Source organism: Schistocerca nitens, chromosome 2, assembly GCF_023898315.1.
Source record: "Schistocerca nitens isolate TAMUIC-IGC-003100 chromosome 2, iqSchNite1.1, whole genome shotgun sequence".
Classification (NCBI taxonomy): Eukaryota; Metazoa; Arthropoda; class Insecta; order Orthoptera; family Acrididae; genus Schistocerca; species Schistocerca nitens.
Window position 1 is genome coordinate 861,364,938 of NC_064615.1, and position 15,442 is coordinate 861,380,379.

The following is a 15,442-nucleotide window of genomic DNA, read 5'->3' on the forward strand; positions in this document are numbered from 1 at the left end:
ATCAACATAACTAGTTCCAGAAAATAACTGTAGTATCTACTTCAAATAAAAGACGAAAAAATCTCACATGTGCTGTCTCTTGCAGAAATTTATCGTAGGAGGAGTGTCAATACGACAGTAAAGCAATGACATGCATAGAAAATGATTAAATACACTTTTAGCTCCCCCCCCTCCCCCGAAATGGTTAGGGTAAAAAACCTTACCAGGATAAAGAAGTTCTTGTTTCCAGGTGAAAGTCTACAACTAGAATTATATTACTTATTTTTGTGCAACACACTGACATTACTGTATGGGTACTACTTCAACTTCTACACCAAAATAAAATAACTTACTCGTCTATGAATTGTGGTGAAAAATACATACAACGTGTTTCTCACGATATTAAGTTTCAGATGGTAAAGAACGAATCTCGTCCACACCTAGCTTGTAAGAGTAAAAACAGTGATCACAGCAATAATTGTTCTACAGTCACACAACAAATAAGATTTCCTATGAAAATGAGCTGGTAAGCTATGGTTATGAGGCAGAACTTATTACAAAAAGAACGCAGAATTATGACTAGTATGTAATTAACACATACGATGGCTTTAGTGTAACAATTTACTGCATCCTCGTATTTCCATAACGTAAAAAGTCTGTTTCCCTGGTCCTTTAACTCCTTGTCTGTTAAGTTCGCAGTGGAGTACATTTTATCCTAAAGTTTATTTTTTCCTAAAGTGTCTCCACAATTTTTTCTTTTTATTTTTGGAACGTGTTATTTCGATAATTTTAAAAATCTACCACAACACTCAAACAACACTATTCCCCAAAAGCCATTTTTTTCACAGCATCCGAAAACTACGCAGGCGTGCACTGCATTGAGCATTAACCAATTGGGTTGATGCGCTATCGAACATAAAGACAATCGCTGGTTAATAGTGGCGTAAAATAGGGAAGCCTAACAGACACATCATTGTGGTCCAAAACCACTCGGAAGTGACGTCAAAATGACGTATACGCAAACACGCTGCACACTTGTCGACTGATCGAGATCTGTGGTCGAATCGAGTTAGCGGGAAAAGCGTCTGCTTTGTTCTGCATTGTCATACTGACGGTGTATCTTGAGTGGTTGTGTTTTCGCTATCGAGCAAAATGTCTCAGGTGTATGAAAACATCTTTCGTGACGCTGTGAAAGATTTCAGAATTTCGGAGGATTGCCTGATTTCAGGCTATTGTAATTCGTTGGAGGAGGTAATAATAATTTTATGTTAGAATTGGCTGGCAAAAATATGCGCCTTAGAAAATAACTTTTTTCTGCTGCCAGATAAGATTTCATTTTAATAAATTTTATATGTCGCTTTCCGCGATCTGATTCCAATTTTTAAGTGAGTTTTTTTATGTATTATGCAGTTTTTTCTTTGTTTTCGTTGTGAGGTGCTGCATTGTTACATTACCTTTACTGTAACATATACACGTGGAATATTGTAATTAATGATCGGTGTTTAGGAAGTTAATGGCAACTTTGTTTCAAAATTCGCCGTTTGTGAGTTCGTCATCTATGTATTACAGTAAGAGAAACTGAACATTGCAGCAGCTCAAGCGCAAACGTCGTCACGAGTAAATGGCATAATTTAGAAGACACATAATTGCACTATCAGCTCCAGTGCATGCTGCTGTTTTCTTTGTGCTGGCACTGAGCTGAATTTCATTGAGGTACTGAATTCAGAGATTAGCTAGAAAACTGTCTATGCAGGGATATGGAGCTCTGTAATTCAAATGACTGTAAGATCCTTAGTTTCTCACCAAAGTTTCAGCAAGGTCAGTGACATCAACTATGAAACAACTTTTTTCATCAATAGCACTGTAATGAATGCCACTTTATGCTAATGTTGCAACATGACCACATTTGGCCTCCCTACTGAATTCTGAGCAAAGGTGTATTGTTGATGGATGCTGAGTGAGAGCTTTTTGTTCAGGATACCATTGCTCAGTAATAACTGTCCGCTTAATTAATACATGTTACGATGTTTCAATTATTACCACTGCTTAGGTGGCTGCTTAAGTATGTATGTGTGGATAATGTTGGAACTCTATTGGGATTCCTGGATTATATTGGTAGATAGTCTGTCAGGATCTAAAATTTTCTCAGCACCACACTGAAATTTTGATGATAATGTAAGCTGTTTTAGTCTTTAGAAATACTTGGTGATTATGGGTCCTCATAGGGTATAGAACATTATGACACTTTGAAGCCCTCAAAGTTAAACTTCTCTTACAGGTGTTCTTTTACATCTACACTCTTCTTATTGCCCTGCTAGATTTTATTTTAATTTCTTCTATTGATCTGGTTTTTACGGGAGATAATGATGATGGGAGTGAGTTATTAAGTCATTTATTTATTTTTCTTAGTTTTTCGTCTCACAACATAGGACTTGGGATGAGGCAAAATGTCTTCTGGATACATTATCTCAGTTCTTCTACTGGATAGTGTTGACTTCTCGAGGAGGAGAAATGTTGAGGTCTGCATCTATAACCTTGTCAGGAATACCAATAGTAGAAATAGATGGCAAATTATTTTTAAATTTGGAGTGTATCAGTCAAATAAGCCTTAAAAGTGCTGTATTATTTCTGTTGGTGATAAGGAGGAATTCTGGCTAACCAGCCCAGATCGTGATTGATTTTGCTCTATTTGTCATTAGATAATTTCTTGTATCATACAATAACTTAAGTAAGACTTCAAGACAAGAAGTCATAGCTTATGGCTTGTATGATGTGGCAGAGTATGCAAAATTATGCTGTTTTTTTTCATATGATGATTATGCAGAATCATAAGTTGTGGTCCTTGAGGGGAGTGTCTCATGTACGTAATGGAAGTTTCATGAATTCTGTGAGCAGTTCGTCGTATCTTGCTCTCTTTCCCAGGTCTTTGTCACAGATTTCAATCCCTTTGCAAATTAATGTGCGAAGATGCTTGCAGATTTTGTGATTAAGCTTAATGGATGTTGTATTGAAGTAATGTAGTCAGAGGTCTTTCTTTCACTTTTGTTAAGAGTTTGACAGCCGAAAACTGATATTTTTCAATTGTAGGAGAGAAATCATTTTGTAATTTTTACAAAAACTTTTTCATGGATGTATTAACCAGTTTCAACTTTTGTACTGGATAGTTTTGATTGGTAATTCTTATTCTTAGTATATACAACCTGGAATTCATAGTATGCTTAATAAAGCTTTTGTTGACATAAGGCAAGGCGTGCTTGAAATGAGGTTAACTGAAGCACTGATCAGTTAACCCCAAAACTAGGTCATTAAACTTCATGTGCACTTGGAAAATATTTTTCATCATCATAATCACAACTGAAAGAACATTTTATGATCACAATTTTAACTGAAGTCAACAGTAACATAATTTGTGGTCAGTGAATAACAATGGAATAAAAGCAAAAGAGCAAACAAATGAACTCCCAATTTTGTTAACTCATCCATGATTAATAACATAACACTTACTTACTTTAGCTGTCAAAAACATCAGATGTGATGAAAGGCTGTGTACATTAAATAACTGAATTTTGTAAAGCCTAAAATTTCCCCTCTTCATTCATGTTTCCCAGTTAACCTTAAGTGTAGTTACCCTCAGTTTATGCTACTGGTCACTTTATTCTCAGGTGGAAACACTTCTCAATCAGCTGAAAACTGTGGGGTTTTCATACTGCGTGAGAAGTAGTCGTTTTAAAGAGCCTTCTTCAGATGTTATGAAAAGTAATTGAACTGCTGCATTAATTACTTTCTGTGGTTTACCATTTTAGTTCATATATGTATACTTGAAGGAAGAACTTAGTTTGCTGGAATTAGGGATAGTATATATAGGCTACTTTAAATGGACATTTCTTTCTAAGCTGCACTAACAATTGATGGAATTGACTGTTTTTGTTATTGTTAATAGTTGTTGTGATATGCAAGGCAGAATTGTATTAATTATTTTCCTCTGTGTTGACTTGTTTGTCATTTATCCATTTTCACAGCCATACACTCAGTAATTTTTACACACTTGCATTTGATAATAGGCTGATTAAAATTATTAGTTGGTTGACAATTCCTGTCGGAGCTGGTTTCCTCCAGAGTGCTGAATGCGTCAGGTCCAAACTATCTCTGTTCGCCATTTCCTGACTGCCACAACAGCTGATCAATCCACTTCCATTTTCTTGTCTGACTTCCTTTCTTGATGTGTTTGAACACCATGCAATCATTTGCTGCCTTCACCAAGATTGGCCTTAAACAACATTTTCAGACAGTAGGCATAACTATGTATCCTTACAATATCTTTATGGTGCTAGAGCTAGCTTTCACATCGTAACATAATGTGAAAGGCTGATCTGGTTGAAGGTAGCACATGATCGTTGGGACCAAATAATCTTACATTAGTGTAATGTAGAGTGGTGGCATAGTGCAATGGATAAGAAACATTCCTGATCCATATAAACTTGTGGATTTGAGTCTTGACAGATTCTTTCATATTTTTTATACCAAAATTACTTCATTATTTTTATTTAGTTAATAGGTTTGGATGCAGTTTTATTTCTAACACTCTGCTGTGTCATTTTCGACATTGTATTTACTTTTTAATTCCTTATATTTCTTCTTCATATCATTATTTCATTTGAAATCAGCTTGTCACCTATAACCTGTAACTGAATACAAACCAGGACTGCTCATTAGTTGGTAATTTGGCAGTCCATGCAGCTTGTGTGAGGACAGTTTCAGGTGCCATAATTAATGAAAGGAAGAAATTAGTTTGCTTTTAGCATTGAAATACAATTTTTTTTTTTTTTTTGTCTTGAGTTTGCCTATAGAGAATAGCTTCAGCTAGTTTCCTGCCACATGCTTAGTGTTCGATATTTCACCATCAAGCCAGGCCAGGCAACAGCATTAGGTGTGAGGCTCTGCTGCGACTGCCCGTAGTCAGTGTATTAATTGTTGTGAACAAAGTATGATTAACAGTTCTTCTGTAGAATGCTGACAGCCATTTTCTAGGATATATTGCACATCATGTTATGGTTAGGTTATCAAATGAGTTTAAATTCTGGGCTATAAAATGTCGTATCTGCCACAGCTATGCCATTGGTCACTCCAAAACCAGTTGTCAGCAGAGCATGTCATATTCATGTTATTTCATAATGGCCACTTCCAACACTGCACAGAGTTACATGTATACGTCTCCCATCCTTTCGTAATCCCAACCTGTGCTCTGCCTCTACTGAGCTAAACCTACTTTTTTTAACATGAAAATTAAATTGAACAGCACTTGCTGAGTGACCTGCTCTGTTTGTTGCCTATAATACAGCAGCAGCCGGTGTGCTAACACTTTGTCAACAAGTGACAGATGCCAACTAACAAATAATTTTAATGAATCTATACTGCTGTGTTCATGGTGAATGGTTTCTATGGTTTTCGATAATTGTGGTGTTGATATGTAAAGCAGTAGTCAGCTCATTGAACCTATTGACAGGCATGTTTAGCTTTATTGTCTTCCTAGTTAAGTTTATTTTTTGTAATTCCACATTTATAGTAATTACATTTTTCTACAGAAGTGTTCTTCACATCTCCTTTGTTTACAAAGAATATTAATTCCACATTTATTGGAACCACAATAAAACACTTCAGTTGCCCGAAATCAGTATGGTATCCTCATTGCACATGGCAGACAGTTCCATTTCTTTGCTAGATACAATAGGTGTGACATCCTGTAAAATTTTGCTCCATTACTATGTAAAGTAGATAGACAATCTGCTTCCATCAGTTCAGAACTTTGACAATACCTGTCAAATGAATGAAATGTTTTCTCACATTGTATTTAGTTAATTAACAATAACATTTGTGAATTATTTAACAATAACAATGTTTTTTTGTCTGTGAGAAATATATTAACTGTTCCAGGTAAAACAAAGCATTTCTTCAAGCAAATGCAGGGACATGTCCCTATCCCCTTTTTTGGTTGTGCATTTGCAGTGGAGAGTGTGTGGTCGAGGCACTGTGTTTTGGGGCCAAAATACTATAAAAGTAAAGAGTCTAGTGTACCTGAGCACTTGGTAATATCATGCTGTGTTAAGATATACTTACTTTCCATAAAACAAGTTCGTTACAGGGAAAGTTTATTAAATAAATTTTATAGTAGTTCTTTACCCTCTTTAGGAAGACCATGTGACTCCTCGTAAGAGATTGAGGGTCATGGATACTAGAAAATCCAACTGCCCAGCAACTTTAAATATGAAGTGTATAAGGGTGTATCCTGATTACAGTATGCACTCAGCAAATGAACACAGGGATACCAAGGCAAAAGTAAGTATCTAGTTTGGGTTCTGCTTGGAGAAAATTTTACATGATCAGTTGACAGTATACTTTAAAATCTGTTGTTTTTAATGCTCTTAATTAAATAATTGATACATTTTTGTCTTACAGGTTCTTGCAAGTCTACAGAAAGATTTGGCATTGCCATGCCCGCCTAAGAGCTATCTACGTTATTATTTGACTGCTTCCCCAGCAAGTGCACACACACATGCTACTGAAAGTGTTGAAGCAAGTGGGTACATACATCCTTCACTTGTAAAGGAAATCAAAAACTTGGTAGTCAGTGGCATGACATCTCTCAAAGTCATTAAGTTGGCTCTAGACAGATTTGTTGAAATCAATTTCACTGGGACACACATACCAGGTCAAATGAATACTACCTTTTACCCCACAGAGAAAACTATTTACAGTCAAATTTATCGGACCCTTTATGGTACAAATAAAGTATTGTTTGACGAGACTAGACTGCAGAATCAGGTTGATGAGTGGCACAAAGACTTGAGCAATCACATGATTTATTATAGACATTGTACGGGAGCCAATGGAGAAGTGAAACCATTACTTTTTTGCTATCAGAGCAGTTGGCAGAGAGATCTTTTGAAGAAGTATGGGGGCAGTTGTTTGTTAGATGCAGCATACAAAACATCATCATATGATATTTCTTTATTTTTTATAGCTGTGAAGAGTAATGTGGACTATTTGGTTGTTGGGGTGTTTTTTTTTTTCCCCCATTCAGATTGAAAATGCAAGATCCATTCATGAAGCACTAGACATTTTCAAGGACTGGAACAAGGATTGGAATCCCCTCTATTGGGTTACTGATTTCTCAGAGTCAGAGATAAATGCAATTGAGCAAGCATTCCCTCAGACGAAAGTTTACTTGTGCCTTTTCCATCGAAAACAGGCATGGGGAAGATGGTTGAAAAAAAAGGATAATCTACGTGTACCAAATGACATGAAGACATTTCTGGATATGTGGCAAGAAATTTCAGAATCACCAACAGAGAGAGAATTTAGAGATCGCGTAGAAGAGTTGCGAACGCATGAGGTTTCTCGGAGAAAAGAGCGTGCATGGCCATACTTTCAACAGCAATGGCTAACGGTATGTGAAAGATGGGTGAAAGCGTATGAGGACAAGGGCAGATTTGCAACTATTGACACTACAAATGGAGTTGAAGCAATGAACAAGGTTGTAAAACATTTTTTTCCTTAAACACAATTCAGACAGGACTTTAACTGGGGTTACTAAGGTTATAATAAACCAGTTTCTTCCAAGCCTAATTAGAAAGTACTGTCTGCAGAATTCTGCCATCAAAGCTTATAACAAAGATGTTCCACTGTTTTTGCATAAAAAAACAAACAAGTTTGTGAAACATGTCATGCAGCGATATGCATCAGCAAAAGTTGAGTTAACTGCAAGATCAGTGAGTAGGAGATTGGATGGTTCATTTTGTGTGGAGAGTGCAAAGTCCAAAAACTGTAATTATGTTGTAAACTTTGATATACCAGATTGCACATGTGAAGATTTTCGGAGATATAAATACCCATGCAAGCATTTCTGTGCAATCTTTATTTTTTTACCCAGAGTGGGGTTTTGATAAAATGCCAGAAAGTTATAAGACTAGTCCATTAATCTGTCTTGATGAAATGTATGGGGTGGGCTTTAGAAGTGGCTCTTCAGTAATTTCATATGAAGGCAGTAGTAGTGACGAAGCTGTTGAGGAGGCAGTTGAAGCAGCTGAGGAGGCTGTCGAGGTTGAGGAGGCTGTCGAGGCAGCAAATACAGATGGTGTTGTTCAAACCCAGAATATTCCTTTGCAGCAGTTTGAAGCAAGGGAGCTGTGTAAACAGATTTATAATCTCACATACAACTGCAGCAAGAGCGAAACATTACAAAAAGTACTTGAATCACTGAGCAACTGTGTGCAAGATTTGCAATTAGCAAATCTTGAAGTTGGTGGTCTCCCATTAGCAGTGCCATCAACTTCCAAACAATAGCGAAGAACGATGCCAAAGGCCTTACAAGATCTGTCTTAAATACATTATAACTTCCCATTTGAAGGGTAAGAAATGACTGTTTATTTGAATTTTAGATAGCTCTTTGTCTATGTAAAATACAAATAAGCTCCGTCATTTCTGATCCTCGAGATGGAATGCTATGAGGTCTTTATGTTGGTCTCTGCTTTTAAACTTTGTTGCACATCTGAATTTCGAAGTAGCAATAGATAAAATATTATAAAAAGGATAGTTGCTACATTTGTGTGTGTGTTTGTGAGTGGGCGAGTGTGCGCGCGCGCTTTTGAAAAGGCCCTTGTTGCCCGAAAGATAAGTCCGACAGTCTTTTTGTTGTGCCTTTCTGTGACTCAGCATCTTCACCATTTGGTGAGCAGCAACAACTATCCTTTTCATAATATTGTTACATTCCATCCTGGATTTTTCGTTGTTCATCAGAGAAAAGATTTTTCTGAGGAATTAAACTAGATGGTAGTGTAGAACTTGCAAACTTTTTAAAATATGAAGTAAAAGATTTTAACTTTAAATTAGGTTAATTCAAATATGGGACAATGTTGAGAATTGAAAAGGTGGAAAAAATAAATAAGATATATCTTAGTGGCATTGAGATGTCGTATGACTGATGGAGGAAAGATTTTGCATTTCTTTTTCCAAGTAAGAATGCACTTGCTCTCACTTGCTTCTAAACATGTCTAGTGATTCACGTGAAACAGAGAAAAAGATAGACTGCCCTGTTAATGAACATGAGATTGCCCAGTATCACTCTGACAGAAGAGTATGGTGTTTCCTTGATATGGTATCTGGTCAGCAATGTCATTGGGACCAAATGAAGTAAGTATTGACTTTTTTTATTTGCTTTGGAAGCTTAATGTGTATCAGTTACCTACATATTGGATATCTACCACCCTGGTTCTAATGTTCTTAATAACTTTGCATAGTTACTGCAGATACCACACAGAAGCAATTACTGTTACTGGAATACCAGTAATGTTTATTAAATTCAGTTGTAAAGTAGTTATGGGCATTGCAGCTGGCGAGCAATGTCATTGGGCACCAAAAGAAGTGAGTACTAAATTTTGGAATTGTGCCTTGAAAACATGTGTATCAGTTGTCTTCATGTTGCATAACTCAGTTACTTGTTGTTCATTTATTTGTTAGGTTCAGTTATGATGGATTTCTGGCCTTCAGTCCATGGGAAAATTCACACCAGATTGCATCAAGACTGTTATATTCCAAGGATATCTTGGAAGATTGATAGCATTCCTGAAGGAAAACAATCCATATAGTATTTCACGTGTGTATCAAACTGCCATTTGTTGTGGCACATAAATGTTTGCAATTTGATTGTAATTTTCGAACAGTTTCTCAACAATCCAAGAATTTCTTGTAATGAGAAGTAGACATTGTTGCTTGGGTAAAGGAAATACAAATCACGGTCAATATAACTACCTTATTAACTTTCCACAGAGAAATATTTTTCACTACTGCTACTTAAAAATTCAAATGTGTGACAAAGTTTGCTTACAGAACTTGGCATAAAGATCTCCCTTATTTGTATTTTTTAGGTAGCTCTTATTGTTTGATCCTTCAAATGGAATGCTATGACCTCCATGTGATCTATTCCTTAGTAGTTAATTATCCATTAAGGCACAAATATATGAACATTACAATGAGAGGGGTCTTTATGCCAGGCCCTGTAAAAGTAATGGCATCTTACTTAATATTATTGTTGGGAATTTGATGGCACAGCTGTGGGGAGACCACAAATTTCAGGGTTTGCTAACTGCAAATCTGGCACACAGTTGCTGAGAGATTCAAGTACTTTTCATAATGTTTCACTGTTGATACAGTTGTATGTGAGATGATAAACCTGTTTGAACACCACCTTCACTTCAAATTGCTGCAAAGAAATGGTTAAGGTATCAGTGTGATGCTCTATATGTGTTTCCTCAACTGTGTCCTCATTGCTACTGTCTTCATGTGAAATTACTGCAGACACACTTCTGAAACCAAACCTGTACATCTTGTGAAGACAGATTAATGGGCTATTCCTGCATCTTTCTGGTATTTTATCAAAACCCCACTCTGGATAGAAAATAAAGATTGCACAGAAATGCTTGCATGGGTATTTATATATCTCAAAATCTTCACATGCGCAGTTTGGTAGAGCAAAGCTTACAACATAATTAGTCTTTGAACATTGTACTCTCCATATAAAACATTGTCCAACTTCACATTCACTAATCTTGCAGTTAATTCAACTTTCCCTGGTGCGTATCACTGCATGACATGTTTCACAAACTTGCTTTAAAAAAAAAAAAAAAAAAAAAATGAAAAAACAGTGGAACATGCCTGTTATGATTTGATGGCAGAATTCTGCAGACAGTACTTTCTAATTAGGCTTGGAAGAAATTGATTTCTTATATCCCTAGTAGCCCCATTGAAGGTCCCATCTGTGTTCGATTTTAGGAAAAAAAATGTTTACAATCTTGTTCATGGCGTCAACTCCACTTGTAATGTCAATGGTATCAAAATTGCCCTTGTCCTCATAAGCTTCCACTCACTTTTCATGTATCAATAGCCACTGCTGTTAAACGTACAGTGATGCATATTCGTTTCTCTGAGAAGCCTCACTATCTCTTCTGTATGATCTGTAAATTCTCTGTTGGTGATTCTGAAATTTCTTGCCACATGCCCAGAAATCTCTTCATGTCATTTGGTATTTATTCAGCCATCTTCCTCAAACCTGTTTGACTGAAAAGGCACAAGTAAACTTTTGTCTGAGGATATGCTTGATCAGTTGCGTTTGTCTCAGACTATAAGAAATCAGTAACCCAGTAGGTGGGATTCCAATCCTTGAAAATGGCTAGTGCTTCATGAATGGATCTCGCATTTTCAACTTGAATGAAAAAGAAAACCAAATAACCCACATTACTCTTTACAGCTATAAAAAAATAAAGGCATATCATGTGTTGTTGTTTTGTATGTTGCATATAACAACTATTCCTGTACTTCTTCAAAAGATCTCTTTGCTAACAGCTCTGATAGAAAAAAGTGATGGTTTCACTCCTCCATTGGCACCCATACCAAGTTTGTAATAAATCATGTGATTGCTTTATTCCTTGTGCCACTCGTCAGCATGATTCTGCAATGTAGTCTCGTCAAACAATGCTTTATTTGTACATTACAAGGTCCAATATGTGTGAATATAATTTTTTTCAGTGGGGTAAAATGTAGTATTCATTAGACCTGGTATGTGTGTCCCAGTGAAATTATCAATAAATGTATCTAGAGCCAAATTATTGGCTGTATGATGTCATTCCATCGTGCACCTGAATTTGTATTTCCTTTACAAGCTATTGTTAGCATGTGTGTGTGCGCTGATTTGTTGGAGAAGCAGAGAGATAGTGTTTCAGCTATCTTTGAGACAGTTAAAGGAGGTGCTTTAGAAATGAGTGTCCTGATTGATATGAAAAACAGTTTTCAAATTTTCTGTACAAACTATAAACAGTTCCTCAGTTGGTGATTGTGGAAGAGATTGCCATAGCCACAGTATTGATCCACTGTCAGGTGGTAAACCTAGGATTTCCTTCCAGTATGAGCCAAGTGAAGTAAAACTGTGGTTGGAGAAATGTTTTATATTCTTAAACTGAGTATTTGTAAGCCATTATGGTGGATTGCAGTTCATGTGTCAACACTTAAAAATGTTTAGTTCTTCACTGATGACACTTGATACAATTTCAATTTTTAAGGCTATTCTGTGTGAAGTTAAATTTTGAATTATCCATTTAAGCTTATTTTTTGCTGGGTGGCAGATGGATTTATGTTCATGTAATATTTTTAACATTGATTGTAGTAAGGTGTAATAATATGTAAATTCCCAATAAAATAGATTGATATTTATATTTTTTGTTTCTGTATAATAATTCTGTAGCTTGGTGACCTGAGTTGTGTGTGTGTGTGTGTGTGTGTGTGTGTGTGTGTAAGATATTATCATTTCATGGGAAATGTGGCAATAACAGATCAGAAATTGTGTGCAGAATATACCTAATTATCAACACCTGTAAGCAGCTAAAGGTCTGGATTTCATTATAATTTCATTCTTAGAGAGCTGCAAGATCACCAATGGTATCTGTACAGATACCAGCTTCATATAAATTAGTAAGGTTTTTACTGACTATTATTCACCAAAGCCGACAAAACAGGCTGCATTCAGTAGTAGTACTACATAATGGTGATACTTCAGTACAACTTTGAACCCTTTAAGTGGTTTAGATCAGCAGGAGCAAAGTATATTCTTCAAGGTATGTTTCACAGGCAACTAAGAAACCTTTGCCTTGAATGTCATGTGATTTTGCACTCTGCTGCTGTTTTCCTTTTAGATTTATTAAATTTCTTAAAGAGGCTTCTGTTACAAACACTAGCAATCCACATAGGTAATGTGTGACTGATATTCCTTATGTATCACAACCTTATTTCAGTTTCACTCTGTTGTTGCTGGTAACTGTTATGATGGAAGAGTTGATTTGTGCCACATTAAGGAAGATTAAGAAAAAAGTCATTTATAAACTCGTGAAAAGGAGGCAGGGTTCCCCAAAAGTATAAAGGTTGCCATAAGCAGTCACTTTTGTTGGATTAAGTTATTTCCATATCCTTTCTGGATATTTCAGCCAGCTGCATCCTATTGTAGAGATAGACTAACCAAGAACCTTAGTGTTATATGAACAGAGCAGAAAAAACTTTATTAAATACACAAAGGACTGGTAACTACCTTCATGTATGGACCACTTTCCAAAAAATACACTGTGTCAAGGCATTCAGATTGTACATATTCTTTCTGAGTATTTTTATTGTAGCAGGAAGAATGGGGATTGTTTAACTTACCTTTAACCTAAGGTACATTAGATTGTGTATAAAATTCATCAAAAGAGTAAATACGGGCTCTTACTTAAACTGTTTACTATAACAAGAGAAATTAGAGTACAATATTATAAGAGACAGATGAAGACTAGGTGGGAGATAGACTAAGAGAATAATTTCACATGGTGATGGAAAGACCTACACCCAAACAAGGCACCTGGAGTAGACATTCCCTCACATTTGTGGAGATCCTTCAGACAGACAGCCAAGTCGAACTATTTCATGTGGTATGCAAGATAAGAGACAAGTGAAAAACCTTCACGTTTCAGAAGGAAGTAATCATTCCTATTCCAAGAAAACCAGGCACTGAAAGTTGGAAATATTACAGAACTATCAGTGTGGCAAGTCATGGTTGTAGTTTGACACAAATTAAGTAAAGAATAGTGGACAAACTGGTAGGTGCCAACTGACCTCAGGAAACATTACTTTGGTATCTGGGAAAAAGTAGCAACACATGAGGCAGTATTGGTCCTACGAAAAATCTTACAAGAGGATATAGAGAAAGCTTTTGACACTGTTAGCTGGACTATACGCTAGGAAATTCTGAAGGTAGCAAGGATAAAATACAAAGACTAAAATTTGGACACTGATGTAACAGTATGTGTAAAGACATGAAAAGTGTGCAGTCCTTGGGAAGGGAGTGAGACCGGGAGTGAAGTATTGTAGAAGGTGAAACCACGACTTGCAGATGTATGTTTAAAGGGGTGTTGTTCCTGTTGCAGAGGAATTAATTTAGTGTACAATCCTTACTGTGATTTGTATTACCAATGTTTTGAGGGGAATGGAAATATTAAAGTAACGGTATACAAATTCAACAAAGGTTTTTAACTAATGAGTATCATCTTCAAGCTCTGATTCAACATGCATTTAAAATGCTTGGCTGTACATCATGGCACTGTCTGTAGCTCTTGCCAGTTCATTACACACAATTCGAAGATTCAACAGTAGAACGAAAGACCTGACATAAAAGTAGTGTTCATTGAGCGATTGGATATGACAATTGTTCTATCCTGACAATATTTTACATATAAATTATAGCCATAAGAGTTGATTATCAATTGAATTGGGTGTACACAGGTATGATCAACATAATAAACCCATAATAAATATCACTGGTATCTTTAAGTACTCATCTTAGCAACTGAAACGGCTACACATCTATGCTGATAACTGAAGCCATGTCTTAACATCCTCAGATGTATTTTACTACATTACATTCAGTTCTCATTCTATAGACCCAAAAATGAGATGGGTTTCTTGGCTATGGAATATGTCAAAGTACAACATAAAAAACAAAGACCATCTGAATATAACACTTCCCTGATCACATGTCAGGATACTTTAAAGATATGTGAATACATAACAGATAAACTGGGACTGCCAACGTTTACAGAATTAATACACTCAGAATGAAACAGTTATGAACTTTTAACAAATTTATCATACACACAACACCTAATCTTAACTGTTGTAAAACCAAATCCAAGACATTTTTACTTAAGCTGGTCTAACAGTCCCTGTTAAGATATTCATTTATAGAGGAGCTGCCTGCCTAAAAATCTTTCAAACTCTGTTTAAACTGTGCTGTTTCTGAAACAAACTTTTTAATGGTAGCTGGCAATTTATTGAAAATGTGTGTTCCCATAAATTGGACTCCTCTTTGGACCAAGGTAAGCAATTTTAGGTCTTATTGTTCCTAGTATTTTACTATGTGCTGAGCTATTGTCTGGAAATAAACGTTATTTGCAACCAATTTCTTTAAGGGATAAATATACTGAAGCATTGGTTAGAATACCCACTTCCTTGCTCAGATTTGTACATGATTATATGGAATTTACAACACAATTGAGTCTTATTACATGCTTCTGCAGTCTAAAAACTTTTGCTCGGTTTGACGAGGTACCTCAAAATATGAAAGCAAATGAAGTAAGCAAGTTTTTTTTTCTATCTCCTACATCTGACATCATTCCCATTGCAAATACAAACTTGTTTAGGTGCTTCAGCAATTTTGTGGTACACACCCTTCCTAACTGAATTTATTACTGAGTTGTAACCCAAGAAATTTAACACTGTCAACTGCTTCTATCTGCATGTCTTCGTACATTATACACATCCTGGAAACAAATTTCTTACAGGTTCTTATCTGCATATAGTGGGTCTTTCCAAAAGTTTAATGACAGTAAATTAC

General features: G+C 36.0%; 2 protein-coding genes and 1 long non-coding RNA gene across 6 annotated transcripts in view; 2 read left to right on the plus strand and 1 right to left on the minus strand.

Annotated features, from left to right (window-relative positions):
* LOC126237122 (E3 ubiquitin-protein ligase CHIP-like) overlaps nt 1-15,442 on the minus strand; it is a 92,789-nt gene that overhangs the window by 75,085 nt on the left and 2,262 nt on the right. Inside the window, exon 1 of one of the 4 annotated variants that reach the window (XM_049946944.1) lies at nt 581-694. The exons of 1 other annotated variant lie outside the window; for it this stretch is intronic. In XM_049946944.1, the coding sequence (XP_049802901.1) occupies nt 581-688 (108 nt within the window). In that variant the 5' untranslated portion in view covers nt 689-694. Of the gene's footprint in view, nt 1-332; nt 496-580; nt 971-15,442 lie in introns of those variants that run through there. 2 more of the 4 variants (XM_049946940.1, XM_049946943.1) reach the window with 2 other exon arrangements.
* Nucleotides 942-7,062, plus strand: LOC126235395 (uncharacterized). The gene is made up of 5 exons (XM_049944117.1): nt 942-1,230; nt 3,642-3,735; nt 5,911-6,062; nt 6,166-6,312; nt 6,433-7,062. Exons 1-5 carry the CDS (start codon nt 1,132-1,134, stop codon nt 7,060-7,062), a joined length of 1,122 nt encoding a protein of 373 aa, XP_049800074.1. The 5' UTR covers nt 942-1,131.
* LOC126237124 (uncharacterized) lies at nt 7,063-12,211 on the plus strand. The gene is made up of 3 exons (XR_007545037.1): nt 7,063-9,165; nt 9,273-9,396; nt 9,493-12,211. It is a non-coding gene; the product is annotated as an uncharacterized LOC126237124 (long non-coding RNA).